The sequence below is a fragment of the Antrostomus carolinensis genome, unplaced genomic scaffold (genome assembly GCF_000700745.2).
Source record: "Antrostomus carolinensis isolate BGI_N321 unplaced genomic scaffold, ASM70074v2 scaffold11188, whole genome shotgun sequence".
NCBI classification, from domain to species: Eukaryota; Metazoa; Chordata; class Aves; order Caprimulgiformes; family Caprimulgidae; genus Antrostomus; species Antrostomus carolinensis.
In genome coordinates this window covers 28,985-45,802 of record NW_010330912.1, presented here as the reverse complement: position 1 = coordinate 45,802, position 16,818 = coordinate 28,985, and the positions used below count along the sequence as shown (strand labels likewise).

Genomic DNA, 16,818 nt, shown 5'->3' with positions numbered 1-16,818 from the left:
CGGTTCAGTTTTGATTTCATAGAATGGTTTGGGTTTGTTTTGTATTGAGGCTAATGCAGTAAAGAGTTCCTGCAAGTGAGGAAAAGATTACTATCTAAATCTACTACCATATTATTTAATGAAGTTGCAGATACACTCTAAAGATGTAATTAAATTTAATTAGCTGTTAGAATAATGGCAGATTGTCTTATGTGAGACTAGTACTGTTGTAGTTCATTCCTAACTCTTGTAACTTTTAGCAATTTCAGGAGATGGTGGTTTGGGGGTTTATTTTGGTAGAGAAAAGTAGGCCTTCCTAGAAAAAGAGCAAAAGCAGTCTCAGAAATACCTGTTGGCAATACCTTCTGTTTGCAAATACCACAAAAATACTGTACTTTTTGTGAGTATTTTGGAAGTTACCCTGGGGAGAAAAAAAACCTTGCTGTACTGAACTAGTTCAGTTCCTCCAACTCTAGGAAACTAGACATTACTCTCAAAATCTGCACTCGGGTTCTCTGCTGGCCCACTCTTGGGTTGCTCTTCTGATCAGTTGGTCACTTTTAGTATCTAAATACAAATAAAGAAGCTCAGGGACTTGAACACTTTACTGTGTGAACTCAGGCAAAGGTTTGCCCAGCAGGTGAATTTGTATGACAAGAAAGGAAGAACTTTCTTTTAAAGTAGTTGTGTTAAGGGATAAGATCATAAAGCATGAACACAGGCAGTGTGTTTTTTTCATAATAGGAGCTTATTGGACTTGTTAAGAGAGTATTGAATTTCTTCCTATTTAGCCTAATTACCATAAGCAAACAAACAAAAAACCTGGTAATGGCTCTACAGAGAGGCTCAGCTATGAAGCTGTTGTTGAGGTTTTTATTAGAACAATTTGTTCCTGGTTCTTAATTAAAAGAGCTAATTAGTTTAAAGTTCTAAAAGTTTAATTACACTGTTTTGCAATACATATCAGATGTTTTCAAAGGGTAAATTCAGATTTGAGGTGCTTCTCTTACTAACTTTTGAGAACTAGCTGTTCAAGAGGGATATTAAATAAGCATAACAAAATGTGATTTTTTTTTTTTATTTTTAAGGTGCTGTAATTCCAGGAAACTTAAACTTTCTAGCCTAAATTCCATCTTTTTCAAATACTTTACGTGTTTTGTATTCTAAATTGAATCATCAACCATTTGTCTTTATGCACAGACTGTCAATGAACTGCAACATATTGGAAATTTTTTGGATCTGTATTGGAGCTTATTATTTTATTTCTTTTCTTTTATAGCACTCTTTCAGCCAGTAGCTGTAGGCTCTCGAGAATTTGAGGATATTGTGAAGATTCTGCATTCATCTTACTTGGAGCCAAATTCAGTGTCCAGTTTTAATTACAGGCGAGCCAGCTTAGTTCACAGTGAACTGTTGGAAAAGGAAGTGAGTATGCTTGTGGCTTCTCTTCATGAATAAGGTGCAAGTCAAATGAAATTTAATGTTTTTTTTCTGAGTTTAGAGACAAAGACCTGGTGATTATTTTCTCCTTAGGTGCTTGATATTTAATTGCAAACTCACATCTCCAAAAATGTAAGCACTTTTTTCATGAAACTTTATTACTGCATAGACGTAAAATCTTGCCTGCCAGATACTCAGAAGACTAAAAGAAAAAATATATTTTGCAACACTTGTCTCTGTGCATTTTTAGTTCAAAAATTTTTCTTGATTTTTATGTATTTTTAATTACCTGGCTGTTATAGTGTCGTATTCGAAAAGCCTGCTGCTTCCTGTGAAACTTAAGATTAAAATATTTTTCAGATCCTAAGTTTACATAGTCTCTGTAATTTTGTTGTTTTCCGAGAGGCACCACCTAAAGGAGTTGATTACTTGAGTGAATAAGGTGGAGCAGCTTGGTTGGAGCACTTCTGCTGTACCTTAGTGTCATGTCTCCTAAATCCAGTCTTGGCTTTCTTTCATAACTGTGAAGTAAATTTTCAGTCCCAGTGCCAAAAAACTTCATGTATGTAGTAACAGAATATATAATTGGTTTGCTGTAATTATTCTCTTGAAACTGTAGGGTAATCTCTGAAGCATTCTTTTTCCTGTTACTGTAACATTTATGATTCACAGTTCCAGCTAAGGAATATTGCAGCTGATGAAAACCACCTCAGCAGCAGCGAGGTGCAGCTGCAGAAGTACATGCACAATGCAAGAGATAGTGGTCTGTCTCCCAAAAAGAGAAAAAGGCTTATTTGTGGAATTTCAAAGATGATATGGAAGGCGTTGAGCTGGATGCTTCTAGATAGTTATGCTACAAAGATAACACTTAAAACATTACTGCACAGGTTTGTTTGAAGACTGTCACGTCTTTAAAAAAAAAACCCAAAACCAACCAACCAAACTAAGAAATGTTTGGGCAGATTAAGCCAATGATACTTCCCACGAGTATAATGTTTTTGAGATTTAATTTTAGCATACTGTAATCTCATTCAAATTCTTTAGATTATATTTCTACACTTGGGTCTGCTAATGTAGATGGAGCTTTAAAACGAGACTTGAATGTGACAGCAGTAATCTGTCCACGTGGTAAGAACTTTCTGTAATAATAGTTCACAGAAAAACGCAGAGAGCTGAAATTTGATGGCCGCCTAGAAAAAGAGCTTTCTGAAACCTATGCATTTCTGATGGTTGATCGACCTCAGGTAAGAAAACAAAACTCCATATAAAATGCTTTCTCTTATTTTCCAATTAAATTCTCTGGGGTTTTTTAAACTGAATGTGTTTATTGGCACACTTAGTAATCTTTAAGTTATTTTTGCAAGATTCAGCACTGGAAAGTGTAGAAGCATGGGAAAGAGAGATGATATATCACTGTTTATACTGTTTATTCTCTGCTATTTAAGGTGTTCTGTTTTATAAATAAAATGATAGATTTTCTGGATGGCAGGTGGGTTTTTAGTGGTTTTGTGGTTTGGTTTTTTTTTTGTTTTGTTTTGTTCTGGGTTTTTTTGAGTCGAGGAGAGGTTACCTTAAGGAGAAAGTAACCTGTAGTACTAGAAAATAAACCTTATCTCTGTGTCTCTTCTTTGATCATGTTTTTAATTAAAGTGATGGAAATTTCCGTGCTTTTTCTACTATTATAGTGCCAGGATTTAAGTATTCAATTGTTTGTCAGGTTTACTTATTGTATTAAAAGCAAATAATGATCATAAAATATATTTAAGGTATAGAGAGGGTGTTTTTTAAAAAGATATGGGTGAGTCTGTGTAAACTGCTTCATACAGAGTGTTTGACTTGCACAGTTTAATAGTTTATATAGTGATTTCACTATATAGTGATTCAGACTAGACTAGTGATTCTGGGTGGTTTTGTTTGTCAGAGGTTTTGGGGAGTTTGTTTTTGAGGGTTTTTTTAGCTCAATCAAAAATTTGTAATTAGTGATTCTCACTGTTTGTTCTGTTCATGTTCTGGCTTTCCTGATAGACTTGCTTAAAAAAATGTCTGTTCTTTCAGATCCAAAGCATATGTGAAAAGGGGCTGCAGGTGGGCCACTCCAAAATAACAATCCTCGGCAGCCCTTCCATGGGTAACTATCTTCTGATTATATGTGCTGGTATTATTCAGTATGAGTTGGCAGATAATATGATGCACTTTTGAAAACTTTCAGTCCTCTTTCTATCCCCTATTGCAGGAACATCACAGCTAGGTATTTTTAGCAAAGTAGAATATATTTTCATAACTGTTTTTGACTAATTAATTTAAATTCCTTTCCCAAAGGGAAGACCTAACTCTCGTTTTGCCTTAAATCAAACTAATATATCATGTCTTCCCAGTAAAATTCAGAGGCCAAAACCTTACACAGTCTATGGCTGTGTGCCTCTCTGTGTTTGTACATACACATATGCATGGATATACATTCAGAAATTCCTAATGGAAATAGCAGCTCAGCTTAGTATTCATGTAGATAGAACTAAAGTTCCTGAATCCAGAAATCCAAGAAGAGCCTAAATAAATTGGAGATTTGAAAGTGCAAGATGCAGAAGTTCCTTTTGCAAGGCTTTTCAAATAGAAAATTAGGAAATAATTTTGTCATCCTCTGTAAGAGTAATCTGATATGGAGGTGCCAGTATGAATGCTGAAAGCAGAACAGATGCGAGGGCAGGGAGAACAAGGGTATATGAGCATAGAGTTTTTTTACTATTTTAGCCAGTAAAGATTCTGGAGCAGTTTATTAAAGCAGTTAAATACAGACTTGGAATGAGAGGAACCTAAACAAAATGGATGCTTTTCTGAGTGCCTGACTTCACTTATGGTTATTTGATCTGTGGTAGTCAGCTAGAGCAACAGATGGCAGTATGTTGCCTTAAGGCCTTTGAGACCTTAAAATCTATGGAATTATAGTTGAAGTGTTGAAAAGCAAGAAATTATTTTACCTTTCCATTTGAGCATCAATTCATTATTCCAAAGCAGTTTATTTTTGTCAACAGTGTAGAATGAAAGATTGCTTGGATGCCAGTGTTTTCCTGTCTTATTTCTCACTCATACCTTCACTGCTTATCTCCACATTGTGCAGTGGGACATTGTACAGAAGGACCTCATCTGTTTAAAAACCAAACAAACAAAACCCTCTTGAAAGCAACATCTGTAGAGCCTTTGGGCAGGGCTTGTCCTCTTGTTCACAACACTTCCAGTAACATGGGTGTGCTCCTTTCAAACTGAGCTACTGTCCACATTCTGCTGTGGTGTTCCATGCTGCAGTTGGTGCAAGTAGACATTTGTTCTGCTGTCTTGAAGTTGCAAATTGTGAACACACACTTACAACTTTCTCTGATCATATTCCAAAAAGATTGTTGTACCTTTATTGTTTGCTGTACATTGAGCTTTAATCCCATGTAATGCTTCTTAAACTTCTAATAACATTTTAACGTTCAGCATAATGTGGGGTTTTTTTATACTCCTCTCAGGTGTATATATCTCCAGATATGCTGATTTATTGCAGCCTAATCCTCTAGAAGCTGGAGCAACTGGAGATGTGATTGTTTTTAAAATAATAAAGGTAAAAATCTTGCTTATTCTTGAAGGATTATATTGCTTACTGATAAAGGTGATTTTAACCTAACATTGAACTTTCATTTACACAATTATCTGCTTATAGAGAAACTAGAACCCTATGAGGTTTAAAATCCGATGTTGACACTGAACTTGAATAAAGCATAGTAAATTTTTGTACAAGTTGAAAATGTCCTGTTTTCTTAGAAGCACATTATTTTCATACTTTCAATAAATGGCTTTTTTAATGGCCTGTTGTTATTTCCCTGCTCTTACTTCCTTTGGTACTTGAAGCAATTTCCCAGTTTTCAGGAAGAAGCTTATGCTTACAATTCTGCTTTATTACAGGGAAAAATGAAAAGCATATATGATCATATTGGTATGAAAGCGATGGAATCAACAGTAAAGAGTGCGTTAGATCCAACACCAAAGCATGAGTGTCATGTTTCAAAGAATGCAAATAAAGTGACCTCCTTGTTGGCTTATCGAGCCTACGAACTTACTCAGGTAGAAGAAAGTTGAGCATTCGTTAACTTCTTAAATAAACACTTTATAAACAGAACTGTTGAAATAGTGGAGATAAAATCACTGAAGATGTAACAAATACTGAGCATGTCCTGTAAAGCTCCAGTCTGGTGGATGTTTAGCTGTAGCCCACAGATGCCTGTATTAGAAATAACAGAACAACATGTCAGCCTCTCTTGTTTCCTTTATTATATACATGGACCTGAAGGCAACGATCTCCTTCAGATTAGGATGTAGGTGGAATAGGAAATAGCTAGGCAATGTACATGGGGACTGGAATGTAGGCTGGGGAGGGGAGAAGCGGAGATAATAGGTAGAGTTTAAAGTCAGACTGGCTAGTGAGACTCCTAAATGGAATCAGTTCCAAGCTTCTCTGTTCCTCCAGCTGTTCCATCTCTCACTGCAGTAATCTGTTGCAGTCAGATTATTCCATCAAGTCCATAGATTTCAGGATACTTACTTGAAAGCATTCTCTGCAGTATTGCAGCCTTCTGACTTAGGTAAATCCAAGCTGGGCATTGAATCATGAATGTATGTTTTCAGTTTTCGTTATGAACTTGCCTTAACATTTTTCTTTAACATTAGAATTTTGTGACTGAACTAAGGATGGACTCTAAAACTCATAGCAATATTTACTTTCCTCAGTGAATTTTTTTGTTTGTTAGTTGTTCCTCACCTCATCAAGAATATACTTTCAAATAAATGTTGCAAAATAATTTTTTCATTCTTGATTAGCTCCTGAAGTAGTGTCCATCCTGTCAGTGTTTGATAAAGGAGGGAGGAGAAGGTGAAAAAATTATCTTAATTGATTGTGTTATAAAGTACATATAAGAACAGCATTTAAAAGCTTCCTTATTTTAGGTGTCAGCTTTTGCAGATATAGGCTGTTGGTAAAAGGAACATAAATCTTATTTATTAGAGTAACTTTTAACTTGCTTTATATACCAGTTGGTGTTTGGCATAATGGATTTCAAATAAACTCCCTTTGTTTATTTAAATAATTAACCATGAGGTGTATTTTGTAAGCTATTCCTGTGAAACACAGTACACCTTTCAGTGAAGAAAGGTCATGGATTGTTAGTATATTTGCAAAGTACAGTTTACCAGACTTCTAATGTAATGTTATGTTCACTTCTTTTTCTAGTACTATTTTTATGAATATGGCTTTGATGAGATAAGGCGAAGACCAAGACATGTTTGTCCTTATGCTGTGGTTTCATTTACTTACAAAGATGAAATGGTGCAAGTACCAAAATTCTTGCCCCCATCAAGGTAAGCGAGGAAGTGAGTTTTGGAAAGACTGCCTGCAGCATGAAGAATTCGTAGCTCTTGGCAGTAGCTTAGAATTGATTTAGATGAACAGTGCTGAAATGAATGGACATGTCACAGGGACTTAACATAATAAATACTTCTAATGCAAAGCAAGAGGTGACAGAATCGGTTTTATGTAGCAGGCTGGCTCCTGTAGGAAGCGCTTCTGCTGCTCTTTTCACCTCCTTGCCTTCTGCCTAGGTGGAATCCATGTATAAAGTGGGGTTTTTGCTTAACTGAGGAAATTCACAGGCATAAAAATGTTCACATCATTATCTTGCTTGGTATTCTAAAAAAAATATTCTATATACTTTGTCACTGAACTCCTCACAGGTGTCATCTTCCTGCTTGTGGAGAGAATATCTGTAAATGGGTAGTTGATTACAGATGCAGTATGACACCTATCCTGATCGGAAGGCATCCAGATGTAGGGACTGTGCGAAAAATAGTTCTGAAGATACCTAAAATAGCACAAGATGCTGCAGCAGTGATAGCTTGAGGTTAGAGACAGAATTATCAGTGTTGCTATTTTGTTAGACTGATAAAATATCCTTAATACAAAATTCAGTAGCCAGAAGTTTGTGTCTCAACCTGGTCATTCTCTCTTTTTCTTTTTGTTAGGTCAAATAGCTTCCACACAGATAGAAGTACAGGTAAGAATGAATTGAAATTTATTGCTTTTATGATACAGACATAGAAGTTTTTGGACTTTTTTCCCCATGTAGTTTTATTTGTCTTTAACCAGAATGATTGCGTAGTTATGCAGACTGTATTCCCGAGTTCTATCTTGTACCATACTGATTGCAGGCATCTCTTCCTGATATTGGGTGACTGAACGGACACCTTAATGTGTATCTTCTTTTACCAGAACTGAACAAAATCAAAAGGATTTTTTCCCCCTCCTTTTCTTCTAATAGTGTAGTAAGAATTTACCTTCTGTTCCCAAATCTGCTGTTCAAATACACTTTGAATAATATGATCCTCTGTCCTGCTTTTCTTTTGAACCTCATTCAAGCAAAATATTAATATGTATGGAAGTGGTTGACAGTTAAGGGAAGAGGATATAACTCCACAGATGTTAGCATCAAGGGTATGCTTATATAGACGAGAACAGGTAGCATACCAACCTCCTTTAGTCTGCTCAGAGCAGGTCAAAACAAGACAGGATTGTAAACACCCTTTCTGTTACCTTTAACTTACTATTTAACATACTGTGGTCTGCTCTGATATTTGTATGAAATTTCTCTAAACTGTTTTTGGAGATTCAGCAGCCTCTATACTCCCATGTTCTTTCAGTCCCACCTAGCAAGTAGTTTCTCTTAGTCTTTCTTTCTTTCTCCATCTTAATTTAGATAAAACTAATTGTACATTATGGAGGGGACAGCTTTGGAATAAAGGCAAATTTCTGTGCCACGTTTCCTTGAAATCAGCAGCACGTCCTTTCCTTCCATGCAAGCTGTGAGTATTACCATTTAAAGAGTAAGTTTAAAATATTGCTGTGTTAAAACTCTTTCTAGTAGAGACTGGTGAATTGTGGATATATTCAGATGAAAATCTAACGTACACATTGACTAGATACTTTAAATGTATCAAGCTAGACTCTGAGTCGTGCATGTCCAAAGCTGCTTCTAGTTCATGCACACAACTCTGTCAGTATCTTTGGTTTTTGTTTGGTTTTGTTTTTTTCTTTGAAGTGACACACACTCCTTTGCAGGAATAAACACCACTGGCTCAAAAGATATTCCAAGGAACTGATTTTTAAGAGCGTTTCTTTTGATAGTTGTTACTTGGTCAATGAGGGTAGGACTGTGGGGGGTGAGGGGGGAAAGGGGTCTTTATTTATTTTTATTTTTTTTTCTCCCTTCCCCCCACCTTTTGTCTCCAGTCCTGAGAAGCTTGAAGTTGAGAAAGTTATGAGCATTGATCAATTGAAGAAAAAAATTTCACCAGCATTGTTCTACAAAGAAACTTACTTAGGAGCAAAAGAAGGTAAATAGTTCTAGCTTAATTTTTTAAAAATTTTGAGTTTTTAAAAGTTTTCTGAATGGTAATTTTGTTTCTGTTTGTCTTACCTTCTCTTTCTACCTTTGTATCACATCAGTGTTGAAGAACGGCATGTACTGTAGCCTTTATGAAGTTGTGGAGAAGTCCCGTTCTGGTAGTCACTTGGAGGGTTTACTTCAGAAACTAGAGAAAGAGAAACTTGTGAGTGCAACAGATTTGTCTATTCCTGTTTTTAAAAATAATTTTACTAACTAGTAATTGGGGCTTACTACAAGATGTATGATCTCACTGGAATCCCTTAACTGGCATAATCTTAAGTATTGTATCAGGGCATTTCTCTACCCATGATGGAATTCAACCTACAGACAGTAAGAGTATTAATAGTGAGAAAATACCTGTGACTGTTTGAATTGCTGTACTTTTTTTTGCTTGAAAACAGGTTCTTGTGAAACCACTTCTGGACAGAGGATTTCTTTTTCTTCTTTCTCCTTGGCAGATGATGTCCCCTTATGGTATGCATACTGTGGGGTTTTTTGGTTTTGAGTTGGTTTAGGGGTTTTTTTAGGGGGTTGGGTTTTTGAATACTTTTGAAGCAAAGTGTTTATCTCCTTCTCAACACAATTTATTTTCTTGTGTTCTAGACCATCAAACTGGACGCCCTCGCATGCTACATGCATTGTTTCTGTTTCCAGAACCCAGAGGAGTAATGAGCTCAGGTAGGTTCACTGTTGGGAGTGCTGTGTACATGCTTATTTAAATGTAGTTTGTATGCTGTTGAAGACTTTGTAGTGTCAGTGTGAACTAGGAATAACGGTTTGCATTGGTTATGGTGATGGTGTTCAAGAAAGTGTTTATTTATTCACAAAAGGAATTATCACACTACCTATTTTAGATTCATTTGTTCATATTGAGAAGATAAAACTTTGTTCAATGTTCTTGATGGTGTATTCTTGTAGAACTGAACATTAATATTCCAAGAGATCTATGCATTACTATTAACATTTCACTTCAGAGGTTTGAGGGCTTTCTTTAACTATCAAAACATTAAGGACAAAACATCTGAAAGTCTTTAATGTACCCGTAATTACTTCTTTTTTTGCATTGGGATATGCACCAAAAACTGAGTAAATGAGCAAAACACGTTGATACAACCAGGTAATAAAAGGTGACTGAAAGGACTTGGCTTTAGTAGAACTTCAGTGCTTTGGGATGAGACTTTAAAGTTAATCTTTTACAGCTGAAATTTGCAATAAGTAGTACTAGGAGCAGAACGCAGCCCTTTTTGGCCTGCTGGGAGTTAGGAGTGATATTGTCAGAGCATAGCGCTTTCCAGGTATTTAACTTTTACAAAGAAGTTCTTGTCCTAAGTCTTGGCAGCTTCTTAGATTCTTATCTCTATATTTCTTATTTTAATAAACCCTTCACGTTTTTCTTATTTAAGTAACACTTGTGAAAATTCCATCAGTTACAGATTGGATAAGAGTAGATATGATTTAAGATGACATTTAAAGCGTGTACATGCCAGTTCCTTAATACTCCAGTTCTTGCTGCTGTGACACGTAAAAGACTCGTGCGCTCCAGTCTTTCTGTCAAACACAAGGTTAATCACTGGTTTGAGTCTTCATGGTGCTTAAATGGTTGAAAGGAGAATGTTTCAGTCTGTGGTTGGAAATGGGGGAAGAGTGTCAATAAATGAATAAAATAGGATATAACTTAGAGCTTCCTTGAGCTGCTGTTTCAAGGATGTGATAAAAGGATCTAACAGCTTCCCAGGACTGCGAAATCCTGCTCTTGGCACATGCTCCTGTTGCATCTCTTCAGTTTAGTGAGTTGTGTTGCTTTGCAAAGGAATGGAAAAAAATGTATCGGTTTAATTGCTGGGTTATTAAACTGAATCATTTTATAAGGGTCCAGTTTGCTTAGGAGCAGCACAGTGAATGCATGGGGATTGCACAGGAAGGAGTAATGCTTCCCCTGTTTTTTGCAGGGAGCTGCAAGTAAACCTTTGAAGTGGCCTTATTCTAGAAGGGTCAGTGGAGTGTTTGAAATTGGAAATGATAACATGTATCTAGGATACAGGTTACCACAAAATTATGAAAATGAGCAGTTCATCATGTCTGTGAGTGTGTTGACTTTTCAGTAGGCTTCACAGCTGGTTACTTCACAAGACAATTCCTTTCCTGGCTTTTGGGTTATTTCTCCACAGTTATTCCAAACTGTGTTTCACCAAATATGTATAATACAGAATATTGCTAACTAGTCATCGTTTATTTATAGCTTTATGATTTGATTTTAATTGTGAATTCCCTTTTCTCCTATGGCAGCACAAAAAAGTGTTCCATTTGGAACACAGAAAAATTCAACTACCATGGTTTTGCACGAAAATCAGGAAATCATTCCAGAATTCACAAAGTTTATTCAGTCTCTACATTTTGCTTTAATCCAGTCTCGTAAAGACGATTCTGCAGATTTCAATGCTGTTGTGGAAAAGTATATAAATGAGTATTTGAAAAGATGCTGTAGTGGCTCTGGAAAATATAGAGAATTTGTGTTATATCGGTATGAATCACGGTTGGATGACAAAAAATTTCTTTATCCTGGTCCAAAAAATAAATCTCATATTGACAGATCCTTGCAAAACTATATTTTTGGTTGTGAGGCATATCAACTACCTGTTTCTAGAGCTAAGGAATTGATGGAGGGAAATCGGAAACTTCAACAGTTCAGTCCCATCTCAGATTATGAAGTCACAGAAGAAGACTCTGATTTTGCCAACACAAGAAGCGGGAAAAGAATCCGTGCAAAGTATGAAGCCACTGCTGCCAAGCGAAAATGGCCTCATTCTGGAGATTATGATCCTGATAGACTCAAAGAACTTATTAACTTAATCCAGTGTAGGAAAAAAAATGTAGGTGGAGAGACTGATTCTGAAGACCTTAGAAATAAAAGTGGTCTGAAAAGGAAGCTGGAAAAACAGTCTGAAAATTTGCGGAAATACTTAAAAACAAGTGAATCTTCAGAGAATAATTGTCAGTATGAAGGTAAGAAAGTCTTTCTTCAGAATTCCTCTGTGACGCTGTAATTCAAAGCATACTTAGCACTTAATCTTTATAGATTGAATATTTTTTGCATACAGTGGATATTTTAATGCATGGTGGTTCGTTTAAACATGGGCCTGAGATCTATCAATAGAGATGAAGTTTATTTTTATGTGGTTTGCCTATTTCTAGGAGACAAGTTAACAGGAGTTGTCATGGAAGCTGCTTTTGTTTGGCTTCTTCAGAAAGAAGGCAAACTTCCAAAGAGTTTTCTTAGCTGTGGAACTGTCCAAAGACTTTCTAAAACAGAGTACTAAGCAGACTTGATATCATAATGTCTTTTGCAGATTTTGACTTTAGGCATTGCTATTATTCTTTATGTCTCCAATACCCTAAATAATACCTAATAAATTTAGATTGAAGGGGAGAATTAAACTTCTAAGCATGAGCACAGTTAAGTTTTGAAATAGCCAGTAATGTGTGTAGTGGGACAAAGGAAACAACTTAATTGTTTTGGGTTAAGATTGTATTATTCTGTACATCAAATTATTTACATCCAAAACTCAGACAATATCTGATACTTAAGATCTGCCAAAAAAACCCCTTTGATTTCTGTTTCCTGGCCCTTTTCTCAAGGCAGTGATACAGGCCTCCTTCAGAAGGGGGAAAATTGAGGAGAAGGATGGCACAGAGAAGAGGGGGATTTACATCAGTCATTTACACCCATCATTCTCAAGTGTACACGAATCACTTTGGAAGATGAAGTAGCTGATCTTAGGAATAAGTTTCCCTTTTGAGAGGAACAAAAGATACTGGCATATGTGGATGGAGCAGACAGAGGATAGGCTACATGCTGGATATTGCGATTCCTGCTTGGGAGTCTGCGGACCTTCAGGGTCTTTTTACATTGATTAATAATGTGAACGCATTTCTACCTGTATGTAATCAGAACAGTATCTATTTAAAACTAAATTTTGACTTAACTCCTTCGGGGGTACCAAAACAGCAGTGTCTGTCTGCGGTTTGAATTCCAGGCTTTTATATAACCCTGAAAGTAATTTGTTTGTCTTGCAAAAAAAAATTACCTTAAATACTGTGAGCTTAAGTATCTAAAAATGATCAAATTTTTATTAGTCAAACAGCACTTAAACAATTCCATATTTCTGTATAAGATAAGTGAGTTAGGGGTTCATAAAATACTTAAAGTAAATCCTTGGCCTGTCTCTGCACGAGAAGACTAAATACCTGTGGTATTTACGCATCCAAGGGGATGAGTAGAAGAATAATAACCCTGTTCTAAAGTTATGTATAGTATAAATAGGCATGGAAAAGCCTTAGAATTACACCTAGTCTAAGATAACTTCTGAGGTTAAACTTTAAGATACTCATCAGTTTCTGGAGCAACAGTGATAGGACGGAGAGAAGTAAATATTCTGTTCAAACTAATCTTGTTTTCTCTACAAGTGATGGAGAATTTTACAAGGTTTCCATCAAATACATAGATCATAGTATGTGACTTCTGTTAAAACATAAAAGAACATGGTATCGAGTGTCTTAAAAAAACTTGTAATTAATTATCTGGGGGAGACTATTGGCATTAGAAGCTGCCCTTTTAGCAACATCTACCTGTTGAATTTTTTTTGTTAAGAAAATAGATGTATGTGTACTGTATGAATTGATGCTAAAGAGTGAGACTGTGGGTATGTGGCAGGTGTTGGGGAGTGGTCTGGTTTTGCTTTTATTTTAAAACTTAGTAATGGATTACTTTTCCCCTCCTCCCCCTACTCTAAGGGGGTAGAACCTCGGATTCGCCACACTCTGTTTTGTCAATTAATACTGGTCTTGGTGGACATGATACTGACTTGAGGCAGCAAGATGTATCCGACCCTGCTGTTACTGACACACATGGCCTCATTAAACTGCTTTTAGAAACACTAGCTAGTGCAGGACACTTGGATTCATCGTTGGCACGGTCTGTAAATCAAGCTTTAGGATTAAGCACTGATGAAATTGAAGAGGATATGAGACAAAAATATGAATATGAATCCATTCCAGCACAGGACAAAGATGATCATGAGCTTCCTAATACTGCTCAGGCTGAAAATGTTAACTTTAAGGACCCACAGAGCCCAGTGATACTGGAAACTGATGCGACATGCTTACCCTACCCTATTGATGTTGATCTACGGCTTTCAGCTAATGAAGTAGGCCTTGAACACACGCTACGTTTAAAAGTAAGTGAAACTGCCATGTAGGTAGATGCTGATAATGAATGTACTATTTTTTATTTTTTGTCTCTTGTGCTTAGGGTTCAGTGCCCCACCTGCTTGTTTGATCATGTTGCTCTACAGAGTGGTTCTTCTATGATCTCTGCTGTTGATACTTGTACACAAAGCCCGGTTTGTAAGTCATGGAGCAGGAAAGAGTTTGTCCTACCTGTAATCTCTGTGCTGTTTTGCTTCTAACCATCTGGAATGTGACATGAGAGTGGATTGTTCAAGGGCTTACTACTAGTTGCAGGTGGTTCTGCAGTAATGCCAGTATCTCAAGGCTTTAGTCAGCTATCAAGACAACAGCCTGAAAAAGGCCAAGGAGCAGGCAGTTTTCCTAAATTTTTTTCCCTTCTTTGCCTCCTTTCCTCCTTGCCCCACCCAGCTTCTGTACTGTAAGGCATGTGCTCAGTACTGGCTTATTTACTTAATGATAGACCATCAGCAAAGGCATCTGTCTCAGAAATTATCAACTAGGTAAATAAAACATACAGGTACCTCATCTAAACATTTCCAGGTTTGACTTGATTGATGGCAAAATTGCCCATATGCTGGTGAACTTGGGTACGTTCTTACTGTCGGCTGTTCAGAATGTAAAAGCTTAATAGCTACTAAAACACAGTTTTGAGCTGAGAATTTTTATTGTTTTTTAGGAAGCAAGCACTGGAAGTGTAAGTAGTTTTGAAGACTACAGTCCCTGTCCTAGTACACCTATAGAACATGTTTATCGCAGGCAACATTCCAACTCCAATAACATAGAAGTTGGAATGCACTGGAAACTTATTCCAATTACAGGTAAGATGGGTTTCACTCTTTATGTTGCTACAAATAGTGAATGAAAACACGTTCTAAAGGTTTGTATCTTTTGTAGATACCATTCTCGGGTCACGTGTTGGTGCTCAAGCATATATATATATATATATATATGTATATATATAGCCTATGCAGTTGTTTCTGATATTTGATTAAGACAGAAATCTGGAGGAAAACAGATACTGGTGGAGAATATTGCTTTGGGTACAAACTGGCATAATTTAGAAATGTGAATGCTTGAGTATTTATCGGGTGTGTTACATAACTGCTTTGAATTCTGTCTCTGAACTTGCTGGGTTCTGCTGAAAGATTGGATGGGCGGGTAATTGCGACTAGTAATCCAGAAAAGTAGTGAAAAATGTGTTCTTGCTATAGAAAGTAGTCTAATAGTTACTGCATCAAGCTCTTCTGCTGGAAGGGCCTCAGAGTCTTTGTCCTTATCTCTTGAATAACCTTACAGAAGAAATGACTTGTGATACTTCTTGATGAGTCAACAGTGTCAAGTCTTGGGAGAGCATAAAAGGTTGGAATTGAATGATGTGGAAACTGGGCTGTAGGAATAGTCATCCAGAGCTCTAAATTCAGGGTTACAAATCAAGTCATCTTATGACTAAACCCAGATAGGATTTGTTAACTGCATTCTCTGAGTAAAAACTCACAGATTTCTGATCGTGTTCCAGGAATGCTGGAATCTGTCTCTTGGACACTTCTGATATCTATCCAGTTGTGTAGTTCAGCAGGTCTTTTTGGTTTGTTTGGCTGAGAAGGGAGGAGGGCAGGGGAAACAGGTTTCCCTTCACAGTATTCATAGGCCTTTCAACGAAATGACGGGGTAATTCTGGATGTTTTCTGCACTTTCTTTAAGGGCCAAACATCAGAAATGTGTTCTGATACTTTGCGAGGTTCCAGAGTACAGAGACCAAAAAGTTTTTTTTGGCTAGGACATTTTTTCTTTTGCTCCTGAAGGAAATTGCCACTGTGGTGCATATAGATAAGGATATGGTTGCTGAGATAACTAGTGAAGTGGATAATTAAGCCTCTAAAAACTGTAATACATCATAGATTCTGGATGTAGGAGTTCATGCAAGGGCTTGTCAATTGACTGACACGATGCACAGTCATCTGTGAGACAACAAACCTTACTAGAAAAACATTTCTGTGAAGTCTTCTGAGAGGGAGAAGTGCTGTTCTCTAGAGAGGAAAGCTATTGTCTTGAGCATCACTGGATTTCTTGAGTTCCTACAAGGTCAGTTCTTCAAATTAGCTCTTGCTGCAGTAATTACTGACTAGCTCTGCAATATGATTGTATCAAAGGTGCTATATAAATACCAAGAAGCTCTACAAATGCGAACTGCTGCCCTCCTTCAGGAGGGGCAGGAAGAGTTCGCACGTATCAGCTGTAAAAACATGACGATAAACAAAGATGCAGGTGGGATAGTTCACATATGTCATTATGGCCTGAACTACTGAGCAGCTCACGTTCTTGCTTGGTACTGAATTTGCATCAGAAAATGAGATCAGTGATGTGCTATTCAGCAAGCACTTATTTTATTGAAGTATGCCAAGAAGGCTGTAGGAGGGGCAAAAGAGCCGTTAGTGTTTTGGGCTACTGGCACTTGATTCAGCTAAACTTACTTTAAGAACTTAACTTGTCATAGTTTATGATTTGAGGAGTGGGAGGTTTGTCTTGGTTCTTCCTTGATGACATCAGAAAGTCATTGGAGGAGCTGGTTGTTCATAAGTCCTCAACTCTTCTGGACTCTCTGTAGCATGTTACTGTTCATTTCTTCATGATTACGTAGTCTAAACTTCTGACATTGGTAAGCAAACCCGAGACTTATTTTTGG

General features: G+C 36.8%; 1 protein-coding gene across 2 annotated transcripts in view; it reads left to right on the top strand.

Annotated features, from left to right (window-relative positions):
• Nucleotides 1–16,818, top strand: part of TASOR (transcription activation suppressor) — a 29,848-nt gene that overhangs the window by 6,228 nt on the left and 6,802 nt on the right. For both annotated transcript variants that reach the window (XM_029086244.1, XM_029086243.1), the window contains exons 2-17: nt 1,259–1,404; nt 2,571–2,663; nt 3,475–3,547; nt 4,926–5,017; nt 5,359–5,517; nt 6,680–6,807; nt 7,468–7,499; nt 8,199–8,304; nt 8,732–8,835; nt 8,948–9,051; nt 9,290–9,362; nt 9,492–9,570; nt 11,185–11,883; nt 13,398–13,400; nt 13,687–14,122; nt 14,812–14,953. In XM_029086244.1, the coding sequence (XP_028942077.1) occupies nt 2,646–2,663; nt 3,475–3,547; nt 4,926–5,017; nt 5,359–5,517; nt 6,680–6,807; nt 7,468–7,499; nt 8,199–8,304; nt 8,732–8,835; nt 8,948–9,051; nt 9,290–9,362; nt 9,492–9,570; nt 11,185–11,883; nt 13,398–13,400; nt 13,687–14,122; nt 14,812–14,953 (2,248 nt within the window). In that variant the 5' untranslated portion in view covers nt 1,259–1,404; nt 2,571–2,645. The remainder of the gene's footprint in view (nt 1–1,258; nt 1,405–2,570; nt 2,664–3,474; nt 3,548–4,925; nt 5,018–5,358; nt 5,518–6,679; nt 6,808–7,467; nt 7,500–8,198; nt 8,305–8,731; nt 8,836–8,947; nt 9,052–9,289; nt 9,363–9,491; nt 9,571–11,184; nt 11,884–13,397; nt 13,401–13,686; nt 14,123–14,811; nt 14,954–16,818) is intronic.